Source organism: Nannobrachium achirus (assembly GCF_963921795.1).
Source record: "Nannobrachium achirus genome assembly, chromosome: 12".
Taxonomy (NCBI): domain Eukaryota; kingdom Metazoa; phylum Chordata; class Actinopteri; order Myctophiformes; family Myctophidae; genus Nannobrachium; species Nannobrachium achirus.
Genome location: NC_137832.1, coordinates 60,976,085 through 61,000,376, shown reverse-complemented (window position 1 = coordinate 61,000,376; position 24,292 = coordinate 60,976,085). Strand labels below are relative to the sequence as shown.

Genomic DNA, 24,292 nt, shown 5'->3' with positions numbered 1-24,292 from the left:
ATCATGATTTGGAACCACGCAATTAGCGAATCGCAAAGGCTACATTTTTATTCATATAATCATAATGTGCAACGACAGCGAGCGAGTTTGACCCTCACCCGATGTATAACTATATGGTCTCACCCAGTGTTTACAACAATGCAGAAAATCGTAATATCGGTCAGAAAAATCGCAATTGGATATTTCCTCAAAATTGTTCGGGCCTAGATTGCAAGGGGTAGTTGTCCCTTTGAGCTTGAGTTGTACTTGGTTGCGCATGAATGTCGCACTCGCAACTAAGCACAACACATCACAGTGCGCGCAACTATATGTATAAATTAGGCTTCATAAATACTTGACCTGCAAAATGGCCTCACAAGAACAACAGTATAACAAAGCGAAGCCCTCACACCTACGCTACACCGCTGATCAATGTGTACATATATGGAATTCTCTGTCATCAGTTTATAGCCATATATGGAGCTTACTGCTTTGTTTGCGCCTTATGCCATGATGACAAATTGAGGTAAGACAACACACTTCATAATTGGGCGTAGCCTAGCCTGGGATCAATAACGGGTTTCTGTACTTTCTGAACCTTCTCGGGAGCTGAAATGACATGACATGTTGTAGTCATCAGGCGGACTACAGGTGGCCGGAACCACGCTACTGCTGTGCACCTCCAAAATATTTAAAATTGGTTTAAGCAATATCACACAAGAGGGTGTGTGTGTTATCGTGAATATGGGCATGCCTGCGTTGCTGCAGGAACGAGCCTGAGGAGAGTTCCATAGGCAGCGCAGAAGTGCCGATAATCATGATAACACACACCCTCAAGTGTAATATTGCGATTAATATACAACAGTTACCATTAAAACAACGCGTCGACATCATTTCATTGTAATTAAGATATTCGATAGAAATGTGTAATTTTTTAAAGCCACATTTAGCACTCTGTCCCTGAACTTCACATGAAACTGCTAGCGTAGCCGCTTACAAGACATCGCCTATGATACCAATTTCAACCAATCAGATTGCCTCGTCGGAACTACCTGTTGTATAAATTGGTATAATCGTTTGGTATGTTCATCTCTTATTCTAACTAGGTATGTTAACAATTAATCTAAAATTGATAAATGCCGCTAATACATTATCCAATTAAACTATTACAATTAATTGTTTTATTTTATTCTTCGGAAAAAGAATAAAAATAGCGTCAACAAGGAGTCTCCTTGTTGACGCTTGTTAATATTATATACATCAAGGCAGTTATGTTTCTGCACTCATTTTCGGTTTCGGACAAGATATATCCAGTTGGTCCTAAAAAATGCTGCTTATCAATTAATCGGTTAATCGATCGAGGATCAAGGTTATCAACTATCAATTAATGAAGGATCCTTAATTCTAACTCGTAATGCGACTAGCAAGAATAAATGAATTGATTCACATTATAACGGAAATAACCTTAACGTCATTTTGTAGAATGTTGTAGTCATCAGGTGGTCGGAACCACCATTTATAAAGTTATATTAATTATGCCAGTTCTTTGTATATTTGGGTTATTTCTCATATCATATATTATTTTCCAATGTTCAATTAGCCTGAATTTTCGTTTCACTCCATTATTCTGTCTGAAAGCCTTTCCTTCTGCAGCCGTTTCTGCGATGGGCATTGACAAAGAGACCGTTTTCGCTATTGGTTCAACCCTTCGATAGTAGCAAAGCAGATGAAGTCCTTATTCGTGTTATGTGGCTGGCTAACCGGTTGCTACTTGCTAACCAAAGAAACCGGCAGAAAAGGAGCGCTACTTGTAATCAAACACGGTAAAATATGTCTGCTACTGATGTTTCATAGCGAGATTGATACTGCAGCGGGCGACACCATGTTTGGGAATGTCCCGGTCCGGCACTGTTGTTTGACGTCATCGAGTTGAAACGACGCTAATTTGCTGTACAGATTCTAGCAAGCGTCACCAGATCTGAATTACCTGAACATCTTATTTTAATGGGCGTGGCTAGAGATTCAGGGACTGGAGCAAGGCTAATGTTCAATACCAAAAACAATTAAATCTTAAATCGCAGTTATTTGTGTGACAATTAATCGTAAACTTAAATGTTGTAATTGTGATCGTAATCTTGGCGGTGGTGGTCTGATGGAATCCTTGAGCTAGTAATTGGAGAGGGGCCTTTTGTAGCCCTCTTTTAGGTGGCATCACCCAGCATTGTGCATTTCCACAGAGCTTATCTAGACCAGAGTCAGTACACTACAGTAGTTGAACCTGTGCCTCCAATTTACAATACAAATGTAGGTAATTATCAGATGGTTAAAGGTAATGAATCCTAGGCAACAGACAACAGGCTAAGTGGTCAAGTAAATAGACTGGTAGGAAAACGAGTGCTGCAAAGTAACCGGGGTAGCAGATAAACATCAAACCAAGAATCGGTTTAAACCAGTGGTTTAAACAATCATAAATAATCATATTTGAACTGGGGGACCCCCCACCCTGACAAGCATATGGGATGTAGGAGTTGAAGCATTTTGACTACATTTGATTGCCGTACAATTAATATCACCTGGTTCCACAGATATATATTGTGAAATCCGATCTACAATCATGCTTGTAGATCTGCTATTTTCTTCTCCTAGTTGTTATAGGATGGGTACAATGCAGAGGACAAATTTCACACGTATGTGCAAATGTACTGTGAAAGAAACACCCCAAGAAATCCAAGAAATCTGGGGACCCCCCCCCCCCCCAAAAAAAAAAAAAAATCAAATGGTTGAGAACCACTGGTCTAAATATAACCAGTATGACGAGGTCAAGCAGAATTAATTATTAATATATATCAGACCAGTTACCCATATATGGAGATCCATGTATATGGAGATATGGGCATATTGGTTGGATCGGCGGTTCTACAAAAAATGTTTCATACATACAACTGTACATTGGGCAAGTACAGTAACGGCAGGGGAAGCAGCTAAGAACATGGGCAAAAATGGGCAGACATGCTTACTCGGTTACTTCTTATGTGAAAGTCCCATGACGTCTGACATCAGACATACATACAATCCCTTTTATGCCCATATATGGAGATCCCTGTCTGTAGAACCAACCGTGTGCTGTGAGACCCCAGACATGCGTCTGTGCGTGTCAATATATGTCTCTGTCCTTGTCCCCTTTTATAGGCATAAAACAAAAGGCATCATTTGGGAATCAGATGTAGAGGTCAGCTCCATATATGGAGTAATGGAGATCTAGGTGATGATCCAGTCGTCTCCATGTATGGATATCCAGGGTATGATCTTTGATAAGGTGATGTCAAGTGATGTCACAACGTCAACAAATTTGAGGCGTTACAGAAGGCTTACTGACAAGATGTCTCTTTCAATAACATACATAGTGTCTGTTGACAAGCAGTCTAAATACTGTAAAAGTAACCAACGTGCATAATGTTTATCTAAAAGGGCAACAAGTACTTACACAAATGAAATGTGTGTTAGGAGGACAGTGGTTCTCAACCTTTTCAGGCTGCGACCCCACCCTACGAGTGGAGGCATAACATTTTGTATAACACTGTTCTATTGTGAAAATGGCAGATCTACATGCTCACAACGCCTCACGTTGCAAGGCGTTGTGAGCATGTAGATTGGCTATTTTCACAATTTCTGCCTCTAATATTTGACAATTTGGCAAATGTTTGATTTGTCATTTTAGAGGTACGTTTTTAAATTGTTACTTTAGAAATGTGCACATACCCTCTCTATACAGTTAAACTTTATGTTGGTTTGTTTACTGTTGAGTGAGAAAACAATGTTGTTGCACATTAAGATAATCATCTGGGGACCCCCCAGAATAATCTGGGGACCCCTCCTGGGGGTGCCGACCCACAGGTTGAGAACCACTGTGTTAGGAGATTGTGTGGAGTCTGAAGAAGTGTTTTCAGACCAGCAGAAAATGAGGGGAGTATGCAGTGAGTCCTGATTGACGATGGAGTTTAGAGCTCATTTCACAGATTGAGAGCCTTGAGGGTGAAGAGTCTGGGTTGCTTTGAGCGATGGCCAGGGTGTGTTAGGGACGTCTCGTTTCCTACGTAGATCTGTATTGTTCTGCTGCATGAAAACATCTCAGATGAAGAGATGGATGGAGAGGTGACGGAAGCAGCAGCACTGCTCTTTTCTCTTCTCCTCAACTCTTTGTTGTCACTGCTCAAGGTTTGTGTGTGTGTGTGTGTGTGTGTGTGTGTGTGTGTGTGTGTGTGTGTGTGTGTGTGTGTGTGTGTGTGTGTGTGTGTGTGTGTGTGTGTGTGTGTGTGTGTGTGTGTGTGTGTGTGTGTGTGTGTGTGTGTGTGTGTGTGTGTGTGTGTGTGTGTGTGTGTGTGTACGAATATTTTATTAGTTACAATGAACAAACAACATAATGTACAGTAGTCACATTTAAGATGCAGCCCGGTACAGATACAGTTGGAACATCCTGCCCAACAGGAACATCCATAATAAGGCCTTTTACAGTCTTTTTTACATTGGAAGTCCTTGGCACTCAGTTTGCAAACATAGCAACAGAAACACAATAACATTTGTTGCATCTACAAACAATAAAAATACATTATATAAAGTGGGGGTGGGTGGTAAAAGAAGGGAGAAGTGCTGGCTACCTTCGCCTCTGGTCACCAGAAAGGTGAATTTTCAGGGCCCTTTTGAAGGAGGCCAGCGATTTACATGTTTTAAGGGAAATCGTCAAGGATTCCACACTTGTGTGGCAGTGTTGTAAAAAATATTTTTACCATGGGTTTGTATGATCAAATCGTTGTGTTGTGTGTTTGTGAGATAGTTTGAATTTGTAAGGAGTGTTGTGTTGCTATGTGAGCTGGTTAAGGCCACCAGGTTGAGCTAGCTGGGCCAACCGCTTATCAGGGTCTGTAACACGAGTTTAAGGCTAGTCTAAAGTCTAAACTAGGATATCTTTGTTTGAAAACGTAACGTTTTCTACGTTTTTCCCCCAATCATCCACACTTATGATATTGGGTGGGAGGCAAACAATTAAAAAGCCTGGCCAACATATACAGTAGAACACCTATCAACCACCCGGGCATGATCTAGTCGCCAACACACGCCACCCAAATGGGAAACACCTATCCAGTACACCTCGTGAGAGTGAGACCCAATGGGTATTGGCCCAGTTGCCAGCGCATGCTGCCGCAGCGTGTCCCAGACGATACTGACAGTTTGCTCGCGCGAGATGTGCACCTACTTCATACACATTGGGTGGGGTTATTATATTAACATCTCTGATTGTTTCAATTTATCAACATCCAAGTGGATTGCAGTTTTTTATTCACCAAGGTAGACAGCTGTAGAAAGTTGAACTCCTTATTCTCCTGTCCCCTGGCAGAAAGCCCCTGCCTCAGAGCGCAAATATCAGAGTTGCTGCAGCATGCCATCTCTCCTCTTGCTCTGGTCAACAGCATGTTGCTTTAGATCAGTCGCTTTGTATCTGTTGTTTACTGTGTGTGACACAACATCAGGGCTTTGAGGGCGTATCAGATCTACAAATACACATTAAATCCTGTAAATGGTTGTATCCTGTACTTGATGTTAATTCTTGCAGCACGAGCCCTTAGGGCATCGGATTAAAGATTTTTGTATTAATTAGCCTGTCTGGCCACCAGTTGATCATGGCTTCAGCACAGCAACAGAGGAGTAGGTGAGAGAAGCACACACAATATGAATATAGGCCATAGGGAAAAATCTTAACGGTAGGGGTACAGAATATCTTGAGAAACCTCCCTTCCGATGCCAATGAGTGTACCACCCGTGCATCCAATAAATACAAAGTTAGTTTGGAGTGCTGAATCAATATTTGAATGCAGTGCTGGTCGGTGAGTTCAACTTGAACCTCCGAGTCGCTGTTCGTCGTGGGTGTATCGGATAGACTTGAGGGACTGGAGCAGTCATTTTCTGAAGTTTGTTGTCGGGTCATATAACATACAGTAAGCATACGGTAGCACAATACTTACTGTATGTATGTGTAAACTTGGCACCTGTGATGTTCTTGGCTCACTCTGATGGAGGATAGCAGGAATGCTCTCTACCTTGGGGGCATGCATGTCATCCTTCAAGCGTAATGACTTGACTGGAAGGATGCAACCTGGGTTTTTAATGCCCCCAGGTAGAGAGCTAGGATCAGAATTTGCAGCCTTTTATGTGAAATTATCGTACATTTAGGATTTATTTTTGTAAGGTGGTTAAAATTATCGTACAAATGTTGTGATAATTATCGTACATCTGGCAACAATGATGCATACATGCACGTCGACAAAGCTATCATGATCACAGAAAGGGGAAATTCTTTGAATGTACAGTCGTTGTCTGACAACATGTAGTCTGGGATCACTTTACTTTACGGGGTTTGATCCGGTCGGGAGCGGAAACCACTTTACGCCATGTTGTAGTCCTAGACGGACTACACTTTGGCCGGAACTATCAACCGGATTCAGTTTTAACCCAAAATATTCCCCTGCACCCAAGGACATAGTTTTAGGGCCTACCTAATAAACACCTTGATGCTACGTAGTTTTGCTTTCGGAAAAAAACGTTTGGTATGTGCATCTTTTAGTCCAACTCGTAGCGACTGGCAAGACTACACTACTCTCGAGCATTTTAATAGTGATTGGGGAAACAAACGAGCAGAACTAAATCAAAGCGACGCCGCTTCTTCTAGTGGTTTCCGCGCTTTAGGCGGAAACCAAACGGTCTGTTGTGAACGAACACCAGGCTTTCTCCCCAGAAAGACTGGTAGGCGAGGTTAGACAACATGTGCTTAGTCAAATGACTGTCAAATGTGATATGCCCAGTGGATGTGAAGGGTCACCTTACGTGTATTTTCAGGCTTTCAGGCTATTTAAATATTAGGCTTGATAAGGTCAGGTGTGTTTAAACTAATTTGTGGTTGGACATAATTTGATTTTCATCTTAAAAACTACATTTTCCAAAGAAGACAAAGCAGATTAGTGTAGAATATGTATTCCAAAGGGCCGTTTATACAATGGCTATAATATTAACGCTAACTATTATCATCAAGTCATTCTGAAGTCGATGGCAGAGTTCACACCACAACTATTACGACAACGATGGTGGTGAGCGATATCGTTTGGATCACTTTAACAGCAATTTCATCAATGATAGAAACATTAACAGGCAATCAAAATCCATCAGAACAAGACATATGGGATGGAACCTCTCTGACTCACCCACTGAATCAATGGCAGTTTTGTTATTAATGGAGATGGGACTATGTTGAATAGCTACGGTAGCCAGCAGGTTGGCTAGCTGACATTACCCCAGGTAGCTAAGCCTAAAACTATCTTGCCTCCTTATAATTCATAATCAGTCAGACACAATGTGGAATCGTTGCCACCCATAACCATTAGAAGTAGATTTTTACGCTGTTTCTGTTAAACTGTGTTCTAATAATAACACAACCTGGATTCGAACATTGTACGTGTCAATGTGCGTACTAGTGCTAAGGAGATGATATCTAAAGTCCCCTTCCGCTCATAAGATGCCATATTCTGTGTAGACACAGACCCTAAATGAAAGTCCTTCATAAGTTTGCAGTGTCTGTGTTCTGCCGTTGTCTGGTGATGTGTGTGTATCTGGCCAGCAGCTAGAGATCCCATAGCCTGCTGGCTGTGTAACCATGACGACGGATCACATAGCCCGAACTCCCAATCTCTGGTGTTTACACAAAAACGCTAATAATCAGCTTACATTTTTGGAAAGTGAAAAACGAGCTTCCTCACTGTCTGCATACTATGCTAATGGTCAATGTCTGTGTGCAAGTTGAGGTCAATTGCTCAACCCACTGAGGAGAGAAATTACATATAGGATTAAACTATTGTAATACATAGGATTAAACTATTTGTAATATATATATTTTGTATAAAGCAGTGGCACTATATCTTCATCAGATGTGAGAACTGGTGTTGGGTAGTGGTTCTCTTAATCCATTCATGGTTGATGATTATTCCTACTGTATGTGACGTCCATTGCCGTCACTCAATCCAGGTGGGCGCTAAAATGTGGTGGCGCAGTCGGTAGCGCTGTCGCCTCACAGCTAGAAGGTCCTGGGTTCGACTGCTCCGCGTCATCAGCGCCCACACACTAGGTGGGGTTGGCAAAAGGGCCTTTCTGTGTGGAGTTTGCATGTTCTTCCCGTGTTTCCTAGGGTAGATAGATACCCTCACAAAAATATGCAGTAATCCTGGTCTCTATAATGCCTGCCCCTGGCCAGCCAGGGCGCCAGATGGAGGGGAAAGGAACGTGTTCCTTCCACGCGCTACGTCCAACCGGGGAAACTCCCCCCTGTCAGGTGTTAAGAAGCGGCCTGCTCACTCCTCATGCACTGAAGGAAGCATGGGCTCAGTTTGGGGGTGGGATGTGACGTCTGGAGTAGCCGGATGGCACAGTTTGGTAGGACGCACATTACAGTAGAAGTTTTGGTGATGTTTCTTATGAGTGTGTGTACGGGGAGACGGTGTGTAGGTGCAGGTTCAGTTTGGGGGGTTGGCATCCTGACTGGCTGCATCACTGCCTGTTATGGGAACTGCAATGCAAAGGATTGTACACTTGTGCAGACAGCCAGACACGTCAATCCATGTATGACAGGCGTGTTGGCACCACACAGAATCATCAAAGATCGTAGCCATCGATCCCAACCAAAGACTGTTTCAGATGCAGATGCCACATGAAAAGTGCATCTGCAGCCACATGGCACTGGCAATAGATTGCTAAAGATCATCTTCCCCCAGACAGTCAGACCATATACATTCATTGATCAGAGAGAGGTTAAATACGGTCGCCATCGCCAATAACCCTTTTCTACTAATTTAGTAGATGTAGTAGAAGTAGATGTTTAAAACCTAGGAGTACAGTAGGAAGCTTGCACAATGCAACTTGAAAATGTTCCTTTTATTGATTATTATAATTGTTTTATTATTTATTTTCCTACATATGTTTGCTATTATTATTGATTCAGCTACAATGTCATGAGTAACAAGAACGTAATCATTTACACTCTTATGTTACGTACAGAAAACATATATAAGGATAAAGAACACTTTGAAACACTGGCGTTTAGACCGAATTACTGTAACGTCGGTCATCGGATCCTGAACAACGGTTACATTTCTGTGCAACCTTCCATTTCTTTAGACATAAACACTATAGATGTTTGCATTTGCACATTTTGCAGAGAAGATCACAAACCTGGTTATTGAACATCAAACCATGTGGTCACTAGGTCTGTCATGTTTATGAACTTATATGAATAATAACTTGATTTTTTCTGTCGTTGAATATTATGAAAAATGTGTTTTGGCTTTTAGGCGTTGTAAACAAAATGGTGCACCGACAGATATGACAAATAACTTACCGTACATAATTGAATGACTTTATACTATAAAAACCATGAATAGTGTAAATAGACGATCTACAAGCTCAAAAGATCCGTTTTGAGCTTGTAGATCTGCTATTTACACTATATTTGAAAATGTTTGTAAATATTTCAACATTTTCCGAATGGAAATGATGACGATGATGTTTATGCAAATAAATATTGAATAATTGCAATTATAATAATACATAATTGTGATTAGGCAATTATGTAATAATTGTGACAGGCCTAGTTGTGGCGATGACAAAAAAACCTGATCTGACTTTGTGTTACCAGTACCACTTGATCATGTTCATTGTAAACATTGATGGCCATCAAAGGTGTATTCAGTGATAATGAAAGTGGCCGGGGGTCATCTTGTCCCCAACTGGCCTTACAGCGTGAAAATGTTTAGTTTTTTATAGATTTTTTACACCATTATAATGTTCTCGTTTTGATCATTAGACCCAATCACTGAATATCAGTAGGCCTGCGTCTCCAGCTTCAGGATATGTATGATACTGATTTATTACGAGACTGTAGCATTTTATGAGTTCAGTTCAGTAGTTTACAATCTAGGCATTTAGCAGACGTTCTTAATTCAGAGCGACTGTGGTTCTCAACATTTATTTTGACCACCATAACTAAACATCATCATCAACGTAACTACGGCCATACTCTACCCTGATTGGTCGAGGACTGGCTGGCCACATCTGAAAACCGAATCTAGCTATGCTTGTAGTCGTAACACGGGCCATGGTGGAAGTACTTATATGGTCAGCACACATTCTAGTGAGGAGAATGAATGGAAAATGTATCAATTATATTTTTATTTGAATGAAATACAATCACTGATATACCTTTAACTTGGACACTGTCTTTCCCTGTGTTGTCAGATGGCTGTGAAGATGGGCAGTGAACAGATGTCCCATCTGAACAGCTCGTCAGCGAGTGTGGAAGCCTCACTCTACTACTCTGGACAGAAACGCCCAGGAGATGACGCAGGTGAGTCAGGAGATATTGATCACCATCTTCCTCGTTTCCTAGTTCAGTGGTTCTCAACCTGTGGGTCGGGACCCCCAGACGGGTCCCCAAATTATTTTGGTGGTGGTCGCCAGATGTTGAGCTAAACGTTAACGTTATTTTCTCACTCAACAGTAAACGGACCAACATACAGTATAAGTGTATAGAAGGTATCTAAAGTGACAATTTAAGGACTTTAAAGACCTTTTTAGTTCCTCTGGTCAAACATTAGTCAAATTGTCAAATATTAGAGGCAGACATTTGAAAATAGCAGATCTACATGCTCACAACCCCCTCGCGTTTTGAGTCGTTGTGAGCATGTAGATCGGCTATTTTCACAATGGTATAGATCGAGTCAAACTAAATGTAATGCCAACTCCTACAATCCCAAGTGCGTGTGCAGGGTGAGGGGGTCCCCACTCCCCAGTTCAAATATGATTATTTTGGGGGTCACGGCCTGAAAAGGTTGAGAACCACTGTTCTAGTTAAACTGAACAGCTGTGTAGAAGTTCGGTAAAGGCATTTCTTTAGGATGAAGTTTACATAAGGCAAACAGTCCATGTCAACTGTGTGTTTTGTGTTTTTTTTAACTTGGATTTTTGGGATGACAGAAGTCACAGGTAAGGGGTGTTTGTGTGTGTGTGCACTCGCACGTGTGTGTGTGTGTGCACTCGCACGTGTGTGTGTGTGTGTGTGTGTGTGTGTGTGTGTGTGTGTGTGTGTGTGTGTGTGTGTGTGTGTGTGTGTGTGTGTGTGTGTGTGTGTGTGTGTGTGTGTGTGTGTGTGTGTGTGTGTGTGTGTGTGTGTGTGTGTGTGTGTGTGTGTGTGTGTGTGTGTGCACATGACAATCCCCACAAGATGAAGGGAGAAAGAAAAAGAGATGGCGGTCTCAACTAAATCCTAATATGCAATGGATGACATATTTTCAATTTACAACTGTGTGCCACTTGTGACTTTTCCAGTTAAAAATAAAGCCTTTTTTTTCGTTTTTTATGTGTGGATGTGCATAAAGTTAAATTAAGTAGGGATGTCCATCATATAACCCAAATATTATTTTGACTTGCCACATCTGTTCTGTCCATTTTGACCTACTTTTGAAATATTCCACTTCTTAAAATGAAATGAATATCTGTATTTGAACTTTTTGTGGACGTGTAAAAAGGGGATAAATGCAGGTGTGTTTGATTTATGTGTTTCTGTGTGCCAGCATAAAGCTAGCTGTACAGGTGAAAGATAAGATAAGGAGTTGGGAAATATGTAGCACTAGCATAGCTCTTGCCCTGGTTTATCATTCTGAACACACACACACACCACCACAGACGGGGTGGAGCTTTAACTCTCAAATACCTGGAACGCGCCCGAGTCGCGTTAGATTTTAACCACTTTAACCATTATTGTATGCTTTAACTTTAGAAAAATAGCAGATATACAAGCTCACAGCGCGGCACCGAGTGCCACGCTGCGAGCTTGTAGATCTGCTATTTTTGAAAAATCGTGAAAATGAGTGCAAGTCTTTGAATATCTTTGACCCGATCTTTGACCCGACTTCTAAATCCTTCCTCTAAATCAGTGGTTCGCAAACTTTTTCACGTCAAGATCCCCCAAAATTACAGGTATTTGGCCACGGACCGCCATCTCAAAATATGTTGTTCCAGGGACCCCCCAGAAGCAAATATTTGAGTTACAAATGTTTGCTTTTAAATAGATATATTCAAAGACTTGCAATGAAAAATCATGATTTTTCAAAAATAGCAGATCTACAGCCGCGCTGTGAGCTTGTATATCTGCTATTTTTCACTGGTTAAAGCATTCAATAATTCTAGGCCTAAATGGGTTAACCACTTTCACCCTGGTGTCCCAAATGTTTTCTAAATTTCTAAAAGATTTTCTAAAGGTTCTGAAAATAGCCGATCTAACAGACCCACAGTGAGTCGTATCGTAATGCGCTATGTGCTCGTAGGCTATTTTTGACTTATTGACCCATTTTTGACCCAATAAATAAGCCTGTAGACCAGTAATGCCTTTCATCAAATGTGTGTGTGTGTGTGTGTGTGTGTGTGTGTGTGTGTGTGTGTGTGGGGTCTGAAAAACGAAATAGATTATGAATAAAAGGTGTTTGGTCTGGCATGCACAACCTGGTTTCTGATTTCACTTCGCATCCATATTATCAGTTGTCCATCTTCGAATTAGGTTGGTCTTTTATGAACTGGAGAAGATGCATTAATATGTTTTCTCTGTTTCTCACTCATAGTAGCTAACCAGCTTGCAGCTATGGGCCACCAGAGGTAAGACAACCCCCCCAAAGACACGCATACAAACACATACAGTACACACACGCTAGGCCTGCCCCCTGAATGTCAGCAATTCGAATAGCCAGTCGAAAACCACGTCAGTCGACGCAAATTATTTGATTCAAGCCTTGATGTGTCAATTGTGTCATGTATGTCTATTAATTTGTCATATTTACATCTTGTAAGTAGACTTAAAGAGCCTCTTGTAGACTTACAAGAGGCTCTTATTTTGAGATCTGCTGTTTTGAGAGGAAATACGACTTCTGTTGCAGCCAAGCTACTATGACACTGGTCGATGCAGATAATAACTCGCTTGCATTGAATGCAAGATTTTTGGCCAACGTTCGTATTTGTGATATGAACGACCGTGCTCCTGTGACTTAAACAATGTACACTGTTTGGAAGTTTGTTAAACTCTTTGAACCTCCGTAGCTTTAGATGAGTGGTTCATTATCTCATGCTGGCTAAAGTAGCACTGTGGTAAAGAGACGTCTGCACACAGCTCTAGCTCTGATAAAAAGTTGGCTGCAATTATCAGGTGCACAATATTTCGGCCTTTTTTTCTTTACTATTTATTTTGTCTTGCACCAGCAACTACTGGATATGCACAACATAGCTCTTTGATACAGTAGCAAATGCACTCAGAATTGTATACAGTCTTGCACAAAGTCTGCAATCTGAAGGATTGTTGTAAATTAAAATTAAGCAGTCTGCCATCATGTACTTCTCTTAAAGGAGTCGTTCACCGCCAAAATGACTTTTTTTCTATTGATTAGTCACGCCATGGAGACTAGAGTTTTTGTCACATTCCCAAGACAAAAATGTGATAACAATACATTTACCCCCATTCGTTCCGGATGGGGACCGGGACCCGTTTCGAAACGGGTCCCCATCCGGAATCAATGGGGGTAAATTTACTCAAATCAAATCTGTCTTAGGAATGTGACAAAAACCTAAAAATAATATTGAACTCTACTCTCCATGGCGTGACTAATCAATAGAACAAAAGTCATTTTGGGGGTGAACTACTCCTTTAATGCTTCTTTTAAATGCTCAAAACATATTCATAATATGGCTCTGTTTTACATAACTATGTAATGTGCTCAAAATCAGTACTGAAATGGTAGCCTCCTATTTGGTCATGAAGACCTATTTTTTATGTAAAGATCCTTTGTCGAACATTAAAACCCAGAATCAGGTTTTTCATCGCGTGCACACACACCACAGTAGGCTAGCGATGTTCTTGTTTGGATAGATTATAATGTACATTCTGCTCTGATTGAAAATCAGAGTGGTTCAGGACCCCCCAAAATTGTATATTGATCTCCTCTCCTACTGTGTACGTAACACATACGTATCTGATGGTGATTGTGGTTTTTATAATGATAATCAGTTATTGACGCTACACACTTATTTTGTGTGTGTGTGTGTGTGTGTGTGTGTGTGTGTGTGTGTGTGTGTGTGTGTGTGTGTGTGTGTGTGTGTGTGTGTGTGTGTGTGTGTGTGTGTGTGTGTGTGTGTGTGTGTGTGTGTGTGTGTGTGTGTGTCGCTCTCAGGGTAATGACAGAAGACTACAAAGTTCCTGACAGGATGGTGGGATTCAGTAAGTAATGGCCGTTGACCTCACTGTCACAATGCCATAGCGTCATAGCACTTACACTCAGGGGTGTCTCACCAAATTCTGGGCCCTGGGTGCAAGGATTCACTTCAAGTATTTTGTGCTTTAACTATTGAAAAATAGCAGATATACAAGCTCACAGCGAGCTTGTAGATCTGCTATTTTTGAAAAATCATGAAAATTTGTGCAAGTCTTTGAATATTTCAAATCCTTCTAAGGTTTTTTGAAAAACCTATGTTTCTATGTCAGTGGTGCTCAAACCTTTTCATGTGAAGTACCCCCAAAATGATATGTATTTGGCCATGGACCCCCATCTCAAAATATTTAGTTCCAGGGACCCCCCAGAAACAAATGTTCGCTTAAAAAGATCAAAGATTTGCACACATTTTCAAAACTTTTTCAAAAATAGAAGATCTACAAGCTCGAGCATAACACTCGGTGCCATGCTGTGAGCTTGTATATCTATTATTTTTCAATGGCTAAAGTATATAAAATAATTAAGGCCCCTCCACCTTGGGCCCTAATAACTCAGTCCCACTCCCCCCCCCCCCCCTTGTGACGCCCGTGCTTGCACTAGCCTCTTCGACCTTGGAAGCTTATGCACAGGCTAAAATGTCATTTCGAGTAAGAGCGTCCGCTAAATGCTTAAATTGTCAATTAATTGTCCAGTTGCCTCTCACAGTTTTGGTTCACATTGAGCCTGACACATGGCATTTGCCACTAAGCGTCGGTGAGTTGAAGAGTAGAGCTTAATTCAGAATGGATGGGAGTCTCTGACGCTGAAGTGCCATTATGTTCCCACATACATTTCAGCTGACTAATCGTTGTAGGCCATTAATAACTGGTAAAACCAGTATTTGTCAGTGTGAACTACAACTGCCACCTGTGAACATGGGGCTGGGTAATTAACTGAAAATATATCCACCTGTTTCCGCGGGAGTTTACTGGAGATTATTTAGACCTGTTTGGACCACACTTCCGGTTTAACAGCAGACATACAAGCTCACGTCGCGTCGCAGATGCAACCGTTGTGAGCTTGTAAATCGGCGCCGGAAGCTCGGTACAGCGTCTGCGCAATGCACTATGGGGCGTTGGAAAGCCGTGGATAGAAACCAATATTTAGAACCAATAACCGACTTAATCCTGCTCATGATATAACAATCAAGAAGCTGATTTTTTTTAAATACATTTTAATTTCTTATGCATAACAAATCATCACACACAAAAAAAATCTGTTTGATTTTTTTATGAATCGATTAGTCTGATTAACCACTTTATTACTAACCCTTCATTATACTTTGTTGAGAACGAAAATAGTGTCTGCAGATCGGCTATTTTCGCAATTTATTTTGTACAAATAATCAATTTGTTAATCGTAATCGATGCAAAGGCTTGAAATAATCCTGATATTGATTTGAAGGGCTAGCCCTTTGTGAACATATTTTCATACTTGTGATCTTTAGCATGCAGCTAACTGATACTGATTCGTTGGCCTGTCTCCCTGACAACCTACCGATGAGCCGGTCAAGTGCATGTCCAAAACCTTTCAGCAAATGGAAAAAAAAAGTTGGTTCTGATTGATCAAATGTAGTTATTGTTATATAAGTATTGGTATTGTGGTTTGGATTGTATTTATTTTATTGTAACCTCTGCAACTTTGAAAATGAGAGGTTGTCCTTCAATTGTCCGAGTTGTAAGTAAAGGTTATAACTTATCATGAATACTTTAGATTGGTTCAATATTCATGAACTCCACAGATGCACTTAACTAATTTACTACTGTTGTCTTCTTCTCCCGTCCCTCCTATCCTCCTCTGCACTTTTCCTCTCTCCATCCCTCCTCCTCCCCTTGTATCTTCTCTTTTCTCATCTCCCCTTCCCGCCCTTCCTCTCATGTATTCTTCTCCTCCTGTCTTCTCTCTTTCTCTATCCTCTCTTCTCCTCTCCCCATCCCTCCTGTTCTCCTCCAGTAATTGGCAGAGGTGGTGAACAGATCACAAGGATTCAGTTGGAGTCAGGCTGTAAGATCCAGATCGCTGCTGGTAAGTCTGTCTCCTTAAAATGTTAGAGATGTTTTTTTCCTCATCTTTTACTGAAATGTGTTTAATGTCTATTTCTGTGTGTGTAGACAGTGGAGGTCTGATGGAGAGGCCATGCTCACTGACTGGAACTCCAGAGGGAATTGAGTGAGTCTCTTTACCCACTGTTCATCTCTTCTCGCTCTACTCCCACAATCCACCTCAGCTGTATTCCATTTATGCAGTCTGATATGCCTTATCTATTTAGTAGACGGTAGTTAATTATAGATTCATTATATTTATTATACGTTACAGTACAAAAAAAACAGTGAGAAAAACGGAACAGGGAGTGCGGTGCGGGGGGGCCAGTGCCAGCCAGAACGCCGGGTCCCTTTGAGGCCGGGCCTCCCGAGGGAGACGCAGTGCACCCCGGCCGGCTGGGCGAAACGCATCCCCAGGCCCTAGGCGTAAATCGGTGGGTCGGTTCGCTGCCAGCGTGCTGCCGTGCCATCGCTGGGCTCATACCTCCCTGCACCAGCCTGCGGCTCCCCGCTCTGTTTTTCTCACTTTTACTGGTTTCCCACATGTACTGTAACATACATATTAGCATCTCAAGTCATTTTTAACCTATGTTCTATATTTGAAGTATATTAATCATCTTGCTCTTTATAAACCTACATGTTCTTATATACAAAGTATACAAACTGTCTTCGTAAATTATAAACCCATATATCCTGAATACTAAATGAGCCATGCTACTCATTGAGTCATACTTACAGCGTTGCCATCAAAAAATAAAACTCCCACCAATGGGATGGTAAATTTGTGTGTGTGTTTGTTTGTGTGTGAGCAGGCAGGCTAAGAGGATGCTGGCTCAGATTGTGGATCGCTGTCGGAACGGTCCTGGTTTCCATGGAGATGGAGACGGTGGAGCTTCAGTTCAGGAAATGTTGATTCCAGCCAGCAAGGTTGGACTGGTCATTGGAAGGGGCGGAGACACCATCAAACAGCTTCAGGTAACTAATGGATTCATTTAATCCTGTTAGCACTTTTCAATTCTATACCTGGATCCTGGTAGCGTAGAAATCCAGCAATACTAGATGTCCTGATAGGATAGAAAACGAGGGTTACACATGTAACCAAGATTCTATGAATACCAGGTGACCGCCAGAGGCTAGGGTTTTCAACACCTGTTGTTGTTTATTGTGTGCACACGCATAAATATGCCTACATATAGGTCGAATAATACCAACATAGTCACTTGAGACCTGTGTGCACATAAGCACGTAAGCGTTATTGTTAGTCGAGCAGACGTGAGGAGCAAACTTAGACACGCAACGGCAAATACACTGTCTTTCGGTGTTGTAAATAAATCGGCGTGGTGAAGCGTACCACGTTACCATCAATTACACAGATGCTGCTTCAGCAAGCGAGCAGAATACAATCTGCTCGCTATAAAACTATAAAGCAGTCGGTGTTGAAAACACTACCCTCTGGTATGCAATAGTACCAGCAGTACTAGACGTCCTGGTAGGATAGAAACCAGCAGTTCTAGAGGTCTTGTGGGATAGAAAACTAGCAGTACTAGAGGTCCTGGTAGGATAAAAAAAAAAAAAAAAAAACAGTATTACTAGAGTTTCTGGTAGGATAGCAAACTAGCAGTGTTGGAGGTCCTGGTAGGATGGTAATCCAGCTCTTATTTCCAAGGTGACTGTGTGTGCATAACTTCACGTATGTGTGTGTGTGTGTGTGTGATAGGAGAGAGCGGGCGTGAAGATGATGATGATTCAGGACGGTCCGATGCCAACAGGAGCTGATAAACCTCTTCGTATCTCTGGAGATCCCTACAAAGTCCAGGTACACACACTTTATATTTAAAAGCTTATTTTAGGCTAGGGTCAGAGGTGCAGGCTATCTCTAATACGGACATGTCTCTGAACTCTCCATCAACCACAACATCAACTCTATTATATGTCAAAGATTTAAAGATGTCTGGCTTATCACAGAGGTGAAACATGGATGGAATGACACAGGCATGTTTGCACATTCTCACTGAGGATGCATGATATTTTGGTATGTCCTTTGCTATGAGCTCCACTATTCTATTATGGCATGTACATCCCTATGTATGCTTAACAGCCTTTCAAGATGTCTGACTGTGTTTCAGTAATCTGTTCTGTGGTGTGGTTCAAGCACTGAGGGACCTGAGTGGTGGGGATTGGGGAATCAGATTGAGTCTGTTTGGAAGGACTTGTAGTCTGTTTTTACACTGAATGTGATGATGTCCTCATTGAGTGCAGTTTTAAGGAATGAGTGTGAGACAGTAATCTGTAAAGGGAAGACATGTGACTTTCCCCTGGAGTTTTAGTCCAGTCCAGTGTTGATGTTTGTGTAGATCCATGACTGTAGCTGTTAGCAGGTGACTCTGACCAGCATAGGTGACTGTTGCCCTGACCTGACGCACGCAATATGAACATAACACAAAAAGTTCTACAATTTGCTTGGCAATAACTTTTAACTTTTGGAAAGCCGCCTGTATATTCACATTTTTTAATGGTTCCCCATTTATGTAATGAACATGCATTTAGCCGCAAATTGCAACACTAGATTTTTTTATACTCTGATGAATCTAGGGTTGCAATACCTCCCATAGTCAGCCAATGCATCAAAATGTTTTTTTGCTATCTGATTGTATTAAACGACTTCAAACTCACCAATATTGTGGCTCTATGGAAAGCTTGGAATTTACTCTTGCTATCTGCAAAGCGTTTGTTTCTGAAAAATCCACCGTCGAATTGTTATGATTTTATTTTCTGTCAAGAAATCCGAGAATACATGTTTTTTTTCTAAGTCTTGAACTTCGGAAGCGCTCGTCTATAACGCCATGTCCCGCTGCCTCCTGCATTAGGCTATGTGACATTAGAACCAGCTGGTACACAGGACTGCTGAGTGACTTCCCACAAGCGCTTCCAAACTCCAGCACTTAGAAAAAATAATCACCCGAGTCCCGAACTGAATTTCTTGACAGAAAATAAAATGATAACAATTTTACGGTGGATTTTTCAGAAACAAACGCTTTGCAGATAGCAAGAGTAAATTCCAAGCTTTCCATAGAGCCACAATATTGGTGAGTTTGAAGTTGTTTAATACAATCAGATAGCAAAAAAAAAACGTTTTGATGCATTAGCTGACTATGGGAGGTATTGCAACCCTAGATTCATCAGAGTATAAAAAAATCTAGTTTTGCAATTTGCGGCTAAACATGCATTTGTGGCCATAAAAACTGACAGCTCCCTGTCAATAAGTGAATAAGCCTCCCGGTGTGTCTCCCCATAGGATCCCTCTCTTAACAGAAGTATTGCCAAGAAGCATTGTTAAAACTGAGAAATGATCTACCAAAAACACATTTCAGAACATTTTGTGGTGTTTATATGCATATAATAAACATTGTCAGAGACTCAGAGTCATGGATTTATAAAGCAGGAGTCCCTCCATGGTCACATGATACACCATGTGGCCATGGAGGTTAGGTAACCAACATTCACATTGGTTCCCAACAACATGGACACAATGAAATGAAATGAATATAAAATGTTGGGATTACAGTTAATATTAGTATATTATCAGTTATCACACCTGTTGGCTGTTCTTCCTGTGACCTTTTATAAACTGAAAACCTGACGTTTGAAACCTTTGCACCTAACATTTTAATATATAGAATATACAGTATACTTTGTAGGGTATACATTTTCGACTGGTATTTGATTTGTGTATGGGAGACTGTCTTCTGCTTCCGCTATAGTTTATATTTTTAGCTCTTATAAAAAATGCCTGGGTGAATATTTAAGCCTAAATGTAAAGTGTCAATGAGCAAGAAATTTATTTAGGAATGTCCCTCTGGTTAGAATCTATAGAAGTCAGTCACATCACTCGGTACACCTGTTATTTGTTATTGTTTGAATTTATTACAATCTTATAAGAACCTTATTTTCTTTGTTAATTAGGACTCTTTTTTTCTGAATTGCACAGCCGCTAAATATGTAGGTGCAGATCACACAGCTTTGCATCATTTGGTTTGAAAGGGATAGTTCTATCGATTACTCACCCCATGGATATTTCTTGTTTTTGTCGCATTCCTAAGCCAATAATTTGATAACCAGCAGTGTTTCCCTATGGAGACACAAAAGATTCTCCTCAAATTATTGTCTAAGGAATGCGACAAAAACTAAATATATCCATGAATTCAAGTCTAGTCCATAGGGTGATTAATGGGTAATTTTGTGGGTGAACGATCTCTTTTAACACTTTGTTCATGGAGAGACTGGAACTAAAGCTCTCCTCTCTCACACATCCAGGCGGCAAGAGAGCTGGTATTGGAGGTGATCCGAGAGAAGGATCAAGGAGATTTCAGAACCGGACGAAACGACTTCACTGCCAGGCTGGGAGGAAGTACCCTGGATGTAAGTGTAAGATAACCCTCTTTACAATATACACACACACTGTACAGAGAGAGAGAATTCACTTTTAGATTTGCTTGTGTCCGAGGTTGAAACATGGCTGCCTGTCTTTCTACATCCCCCCTCCCAGGTGGCAGTGCCCAGGTTTGCTGTGGGCATCGTGATTGGTCGGAATGGGGACATGATCAAGAAGATTCAGAATGATGCCGGAGTCAGAATCCAGTTCAAACCAGGTCTGTTTTCATAACTTGTTTCAACCAAGCTTACATCAATATGTAACTCTTTTGTCCTACCCGGGATTCGAACCCTTGTTCCCAAGTGAAATGTGTTGTACTGTTAACCTATAACATATAACTAGAAAGATGCAATTGGAAATTGCAATTGTGGTTGCCGTGACGGAAATGAATTTTGTCTTACCATTTGAATTTTCCCCATTTAAAGTCAATGGGGAAAATGTATTCACAAATAAATTAATGGCCATATATGGAGATCTCTGTGTTGGTCCGTGTCCCTTTTATGCCTATAAATGGAGATCCCTGATGTCATCAATATTAAGCCATTAGCTTGGAAAGCCCATATATGGACATACTGTGTCAGTCTCATGTGGTCTATCATGTCAGACTTCTATGATGTCACCTATCTCCATATTTGGGAAAAGTTACAATTCTAATTAAAGTCGATGGAGAAAATTAATTCACAAATACATTTATATAAATTAATAACGTATCTCTTAGCAACTTAGCACGCATGCAAGCCGGTCGATTTGACATAATATGGTCCAAGTGCGTGCCACTAAAAATGTGAGTAGTAGCGCGGCAAAAAATAGTTTACTTCGGTTGCAAGTTCAAAAGCCTCAGGATATTTGAGCTCCGAGCTCATCGACTGCAGTCGATGAGCCTGTGAGCAAGGCACTACAGTGGCACAGTTCTCAGTGATGTGTTTCCCTCCTCTAGATGACGGTATCAGCCCAGAGCGTGTTGCCATGGTGATGGGCCAACCAGACCGCTGTCAGCATGCTGTTCACCTCATCAACGACCTAATCCAGACCGCACAGGTTGTTCTATTTATACTATGTTATAAGAAACTGCACGTTTTCATTGGTTGTATTCATTATGTTAAATTATAGATCAGTGGTTCTCAACCTTTTCAGGCCGCGACCCCCAACATAATCAAATTTAACTGGGGACCCCCCCCCCACCCTGACGAGCACTAAGAGTTGAGGGATTACATTTTGTATGACACGGTTACATATTAGAGGCAGAAATGGTGAAAGTAGCAGATGTAGATCGGCTATTTTCACAATTTCTGCCTCTAATATTTAACAATTTTGGTCAATGTTTAATAGTTTGAGGTATTAAAGTCCTTAAATGCCATCTACACTTCAACGTCATGTTGGTTTGTTTACTCTTGAGTGAGAAACAATGTTGCACATTAAGCCAATCATCTGGGGACCCCCCAAAATAATTTGGGGACCCCCCTGGGGGTCCCGAACCACAGGTTGAGAACCACTGTTATAGACTGTTAGATTTACTTTTATAATATGAAACCATAGCAGTACATTATAGATAGATGCATTATTTCACACTAGTATTTAACCCATTCAAACTGGGAAAGCATCTTTGTCATTTCAGATTGTATACGTTGGCTATTAAAAAATAGCAGACGTACAAGCTCACATCGCTTGGCTTTGTGCCGCGCTGCGAGCTTGTACGTGTACTATCTTTGAATATTTTTGAAAAAATCTTGAAAGTGTGAGAACTACTTATTTTAGAAGGCATTTGTAGAATCGGCCTCAGGTCTTCATTAGTCAATTGTACTTCACCTCTTTGTTAAATGATTAGTATTTTTCAATAGCGCTCTCTGTGTGTGTGTGTGTGTGTGTGTGTGTGTGTGTGCGTGTGCGTGTGTGTGTGTCCAGGAGCGTGATGGTTTTGGATCTGCTCTGCGTAGTGGAGGTGGTGGTGGTGGCGGTGGTGGTGGTAGGGTCAGAGGTCGTAGTGACTGGACCCTACAGGAGGTCAGCTACACCATACCTGCTGATAAATGTGGTCTGGTCATTGGAAAAGGTACGTGCGCTCGCGCGCGCACACACACACACACACACGCACACACAAATCACGTTCTCCCCTGCTTGTAGACATAGTCATATCTTGCTAAAGTAGCTTGACCACACATGCTCCAGATGCTTTATATCTGGTTTATTGTGGGACGGTGTGGGATTTTGCAGAGCCCGCAGGTTTTATTTTGACCTCATGTTCCCGACGCAGGTATTTTCATTGAAAAGCCGTCCGTACGTCGCAAGATTTGCGTTGGGACCTGCAGGCAACGCGGGATCCTGCTCTCAGTGCAGGGCTCTAATCAAGGAATCCAGAGAATATGTTTTGATTGTACATTTGTACAACCTCTATGGTCCAAGGGTTAATAGGCCAAAACGAGAAGTGGGCAGTTATTGTGCCACCATGAGTTTTATTTTATTTATTTTTTTACATTCTTCTCATCGTTCTCACATTTCAAACAACTTCCTTTATTTTGCATGATTTGAACAGTTTTTTAGGCCAACCAAATGATGTTTTCATTTCTAAAAGTGTTAAGGTCCGTACACACTGAGGGCGAATTGGCGAATAGCGAATTAGTGTATAATTCGCCTTTTGTTTAAAACCTCATAAAGTCAATGGAAGCATCCACACCAACCGCGAATTTCGAAAAAGCGAAAAGGCGTCTGATTTTTATTTTTATATACGCATATTCGCGTCGCTTTTTGGTGTGTATGGAAAAAGGCGAATCGCGAATACTTCGCCTTTTAGGTTCGCTTATTCACGTCGCTTTCGCTAATTCGCCGGTCTGGACAGAGCATTAGTTTTTTATGTATGCCCCCACACTTCCCCACAGTATGTTGATTGTCTATTATGGGAATATAGAGGTCCAATGTATGAGGTGTAAAGCAGTTTGATTTAGAAAATATTACATTTCTAATCCTATTGCAATTGACTTTGATATACCAAGTAAAGTATTAGTTTATTGATATATAAGGAACTGTATTCCTTGTGCTTCCAGCATAATGTTTTGTAAGATACTTTAAATTGTTAATTTATTATACCGTTATTTGAGATCTTCAAGTGGGCCCTGCTCCAGAAAACCACTGCCCTTTCCACAATACTGTAAGGGATCATGAAAATTACTCAGATGATGTACATTTCATCCACAACTTGGACGTATTTAATCGTCTGCTGGTAAAAGGTCATCTGTACAAAACACTGTTAAGAATACATTAGGAGAAGAAGACAGGAGGAGAGAGAGAGAATAGGGGAGGGAGGAGAAGGATAGCAGGAAAAGAGGTAGAAGAGAGGAGCGAAAGGAGGAGACGGACGTAAGGAAATCGATAAGGGGAGAGAAGAGAGGGTTGGGAGGAGAAGCCAATGTAGAGGATGTGAGATGGAGGTGAGGTGAAGAGTGGAGAGGAGGATGTAGAGGATG

General features: G+C 41.3%; 1 protein-coding gene across 6 annotated transcripts in view; it reads left to right on the top strand.

Annotated features, from left to right (window-relative positions):
* LOC308296340 (far upstream element-binding protein 3-like) overlaps positions 1-24,292 on the top strand; it is a 46,698-nt gene that overhangs the window by 9,086 nt on the left and 13,320 nt on the right. For 4 of the 6 annotated variants that reach the window (XM_080739592.1, XM_080739594.1, XM_080739590.1 and 1 more), the window contains 11 exons: positions 10,309-10,417; positions 12,687-12,720; positions 14,283-14,329; positions 16,314-16,385; positions 16,472-16,529; positions 17,215-17,377; positions 18,120-18,218; positions 20,717-20,827; positions 20,949-21,051; positions 21,772-21,872; positions 22,737-22,884. In XM_080739592.1, the coding sequence (XP_080595718.1) occupies positions 10,309-10,417; positions 12,687-12,720; positions 14,283-14,329; positions 16,314-16,385; positions 16,472-16,529; positions 17,215-17,377; positions 18,120-18,218; positions 20,717-20,827; positions 20,949-21,051; positions 21,772-21,872; positions 22,737-22,884 (1,045 nt within the window). The remainder of the gene's footprint in view (positions 1-10,308; positions 10,418-12,686; positions 12,721-14,282; positions 14,330-16,313; positions 16,386-16,471; positions 16,530-17,214; positions 17,378-18,119; positions 18,219-20,716; positions 20,828-20,948; positions 21,052-21,771; positions 21,873-22,736; positions 22,885-24,292) is intronic. The other 2 variants (XM_080739595.1, XM_080739593.1) reach the window with 1 other exon arrangement.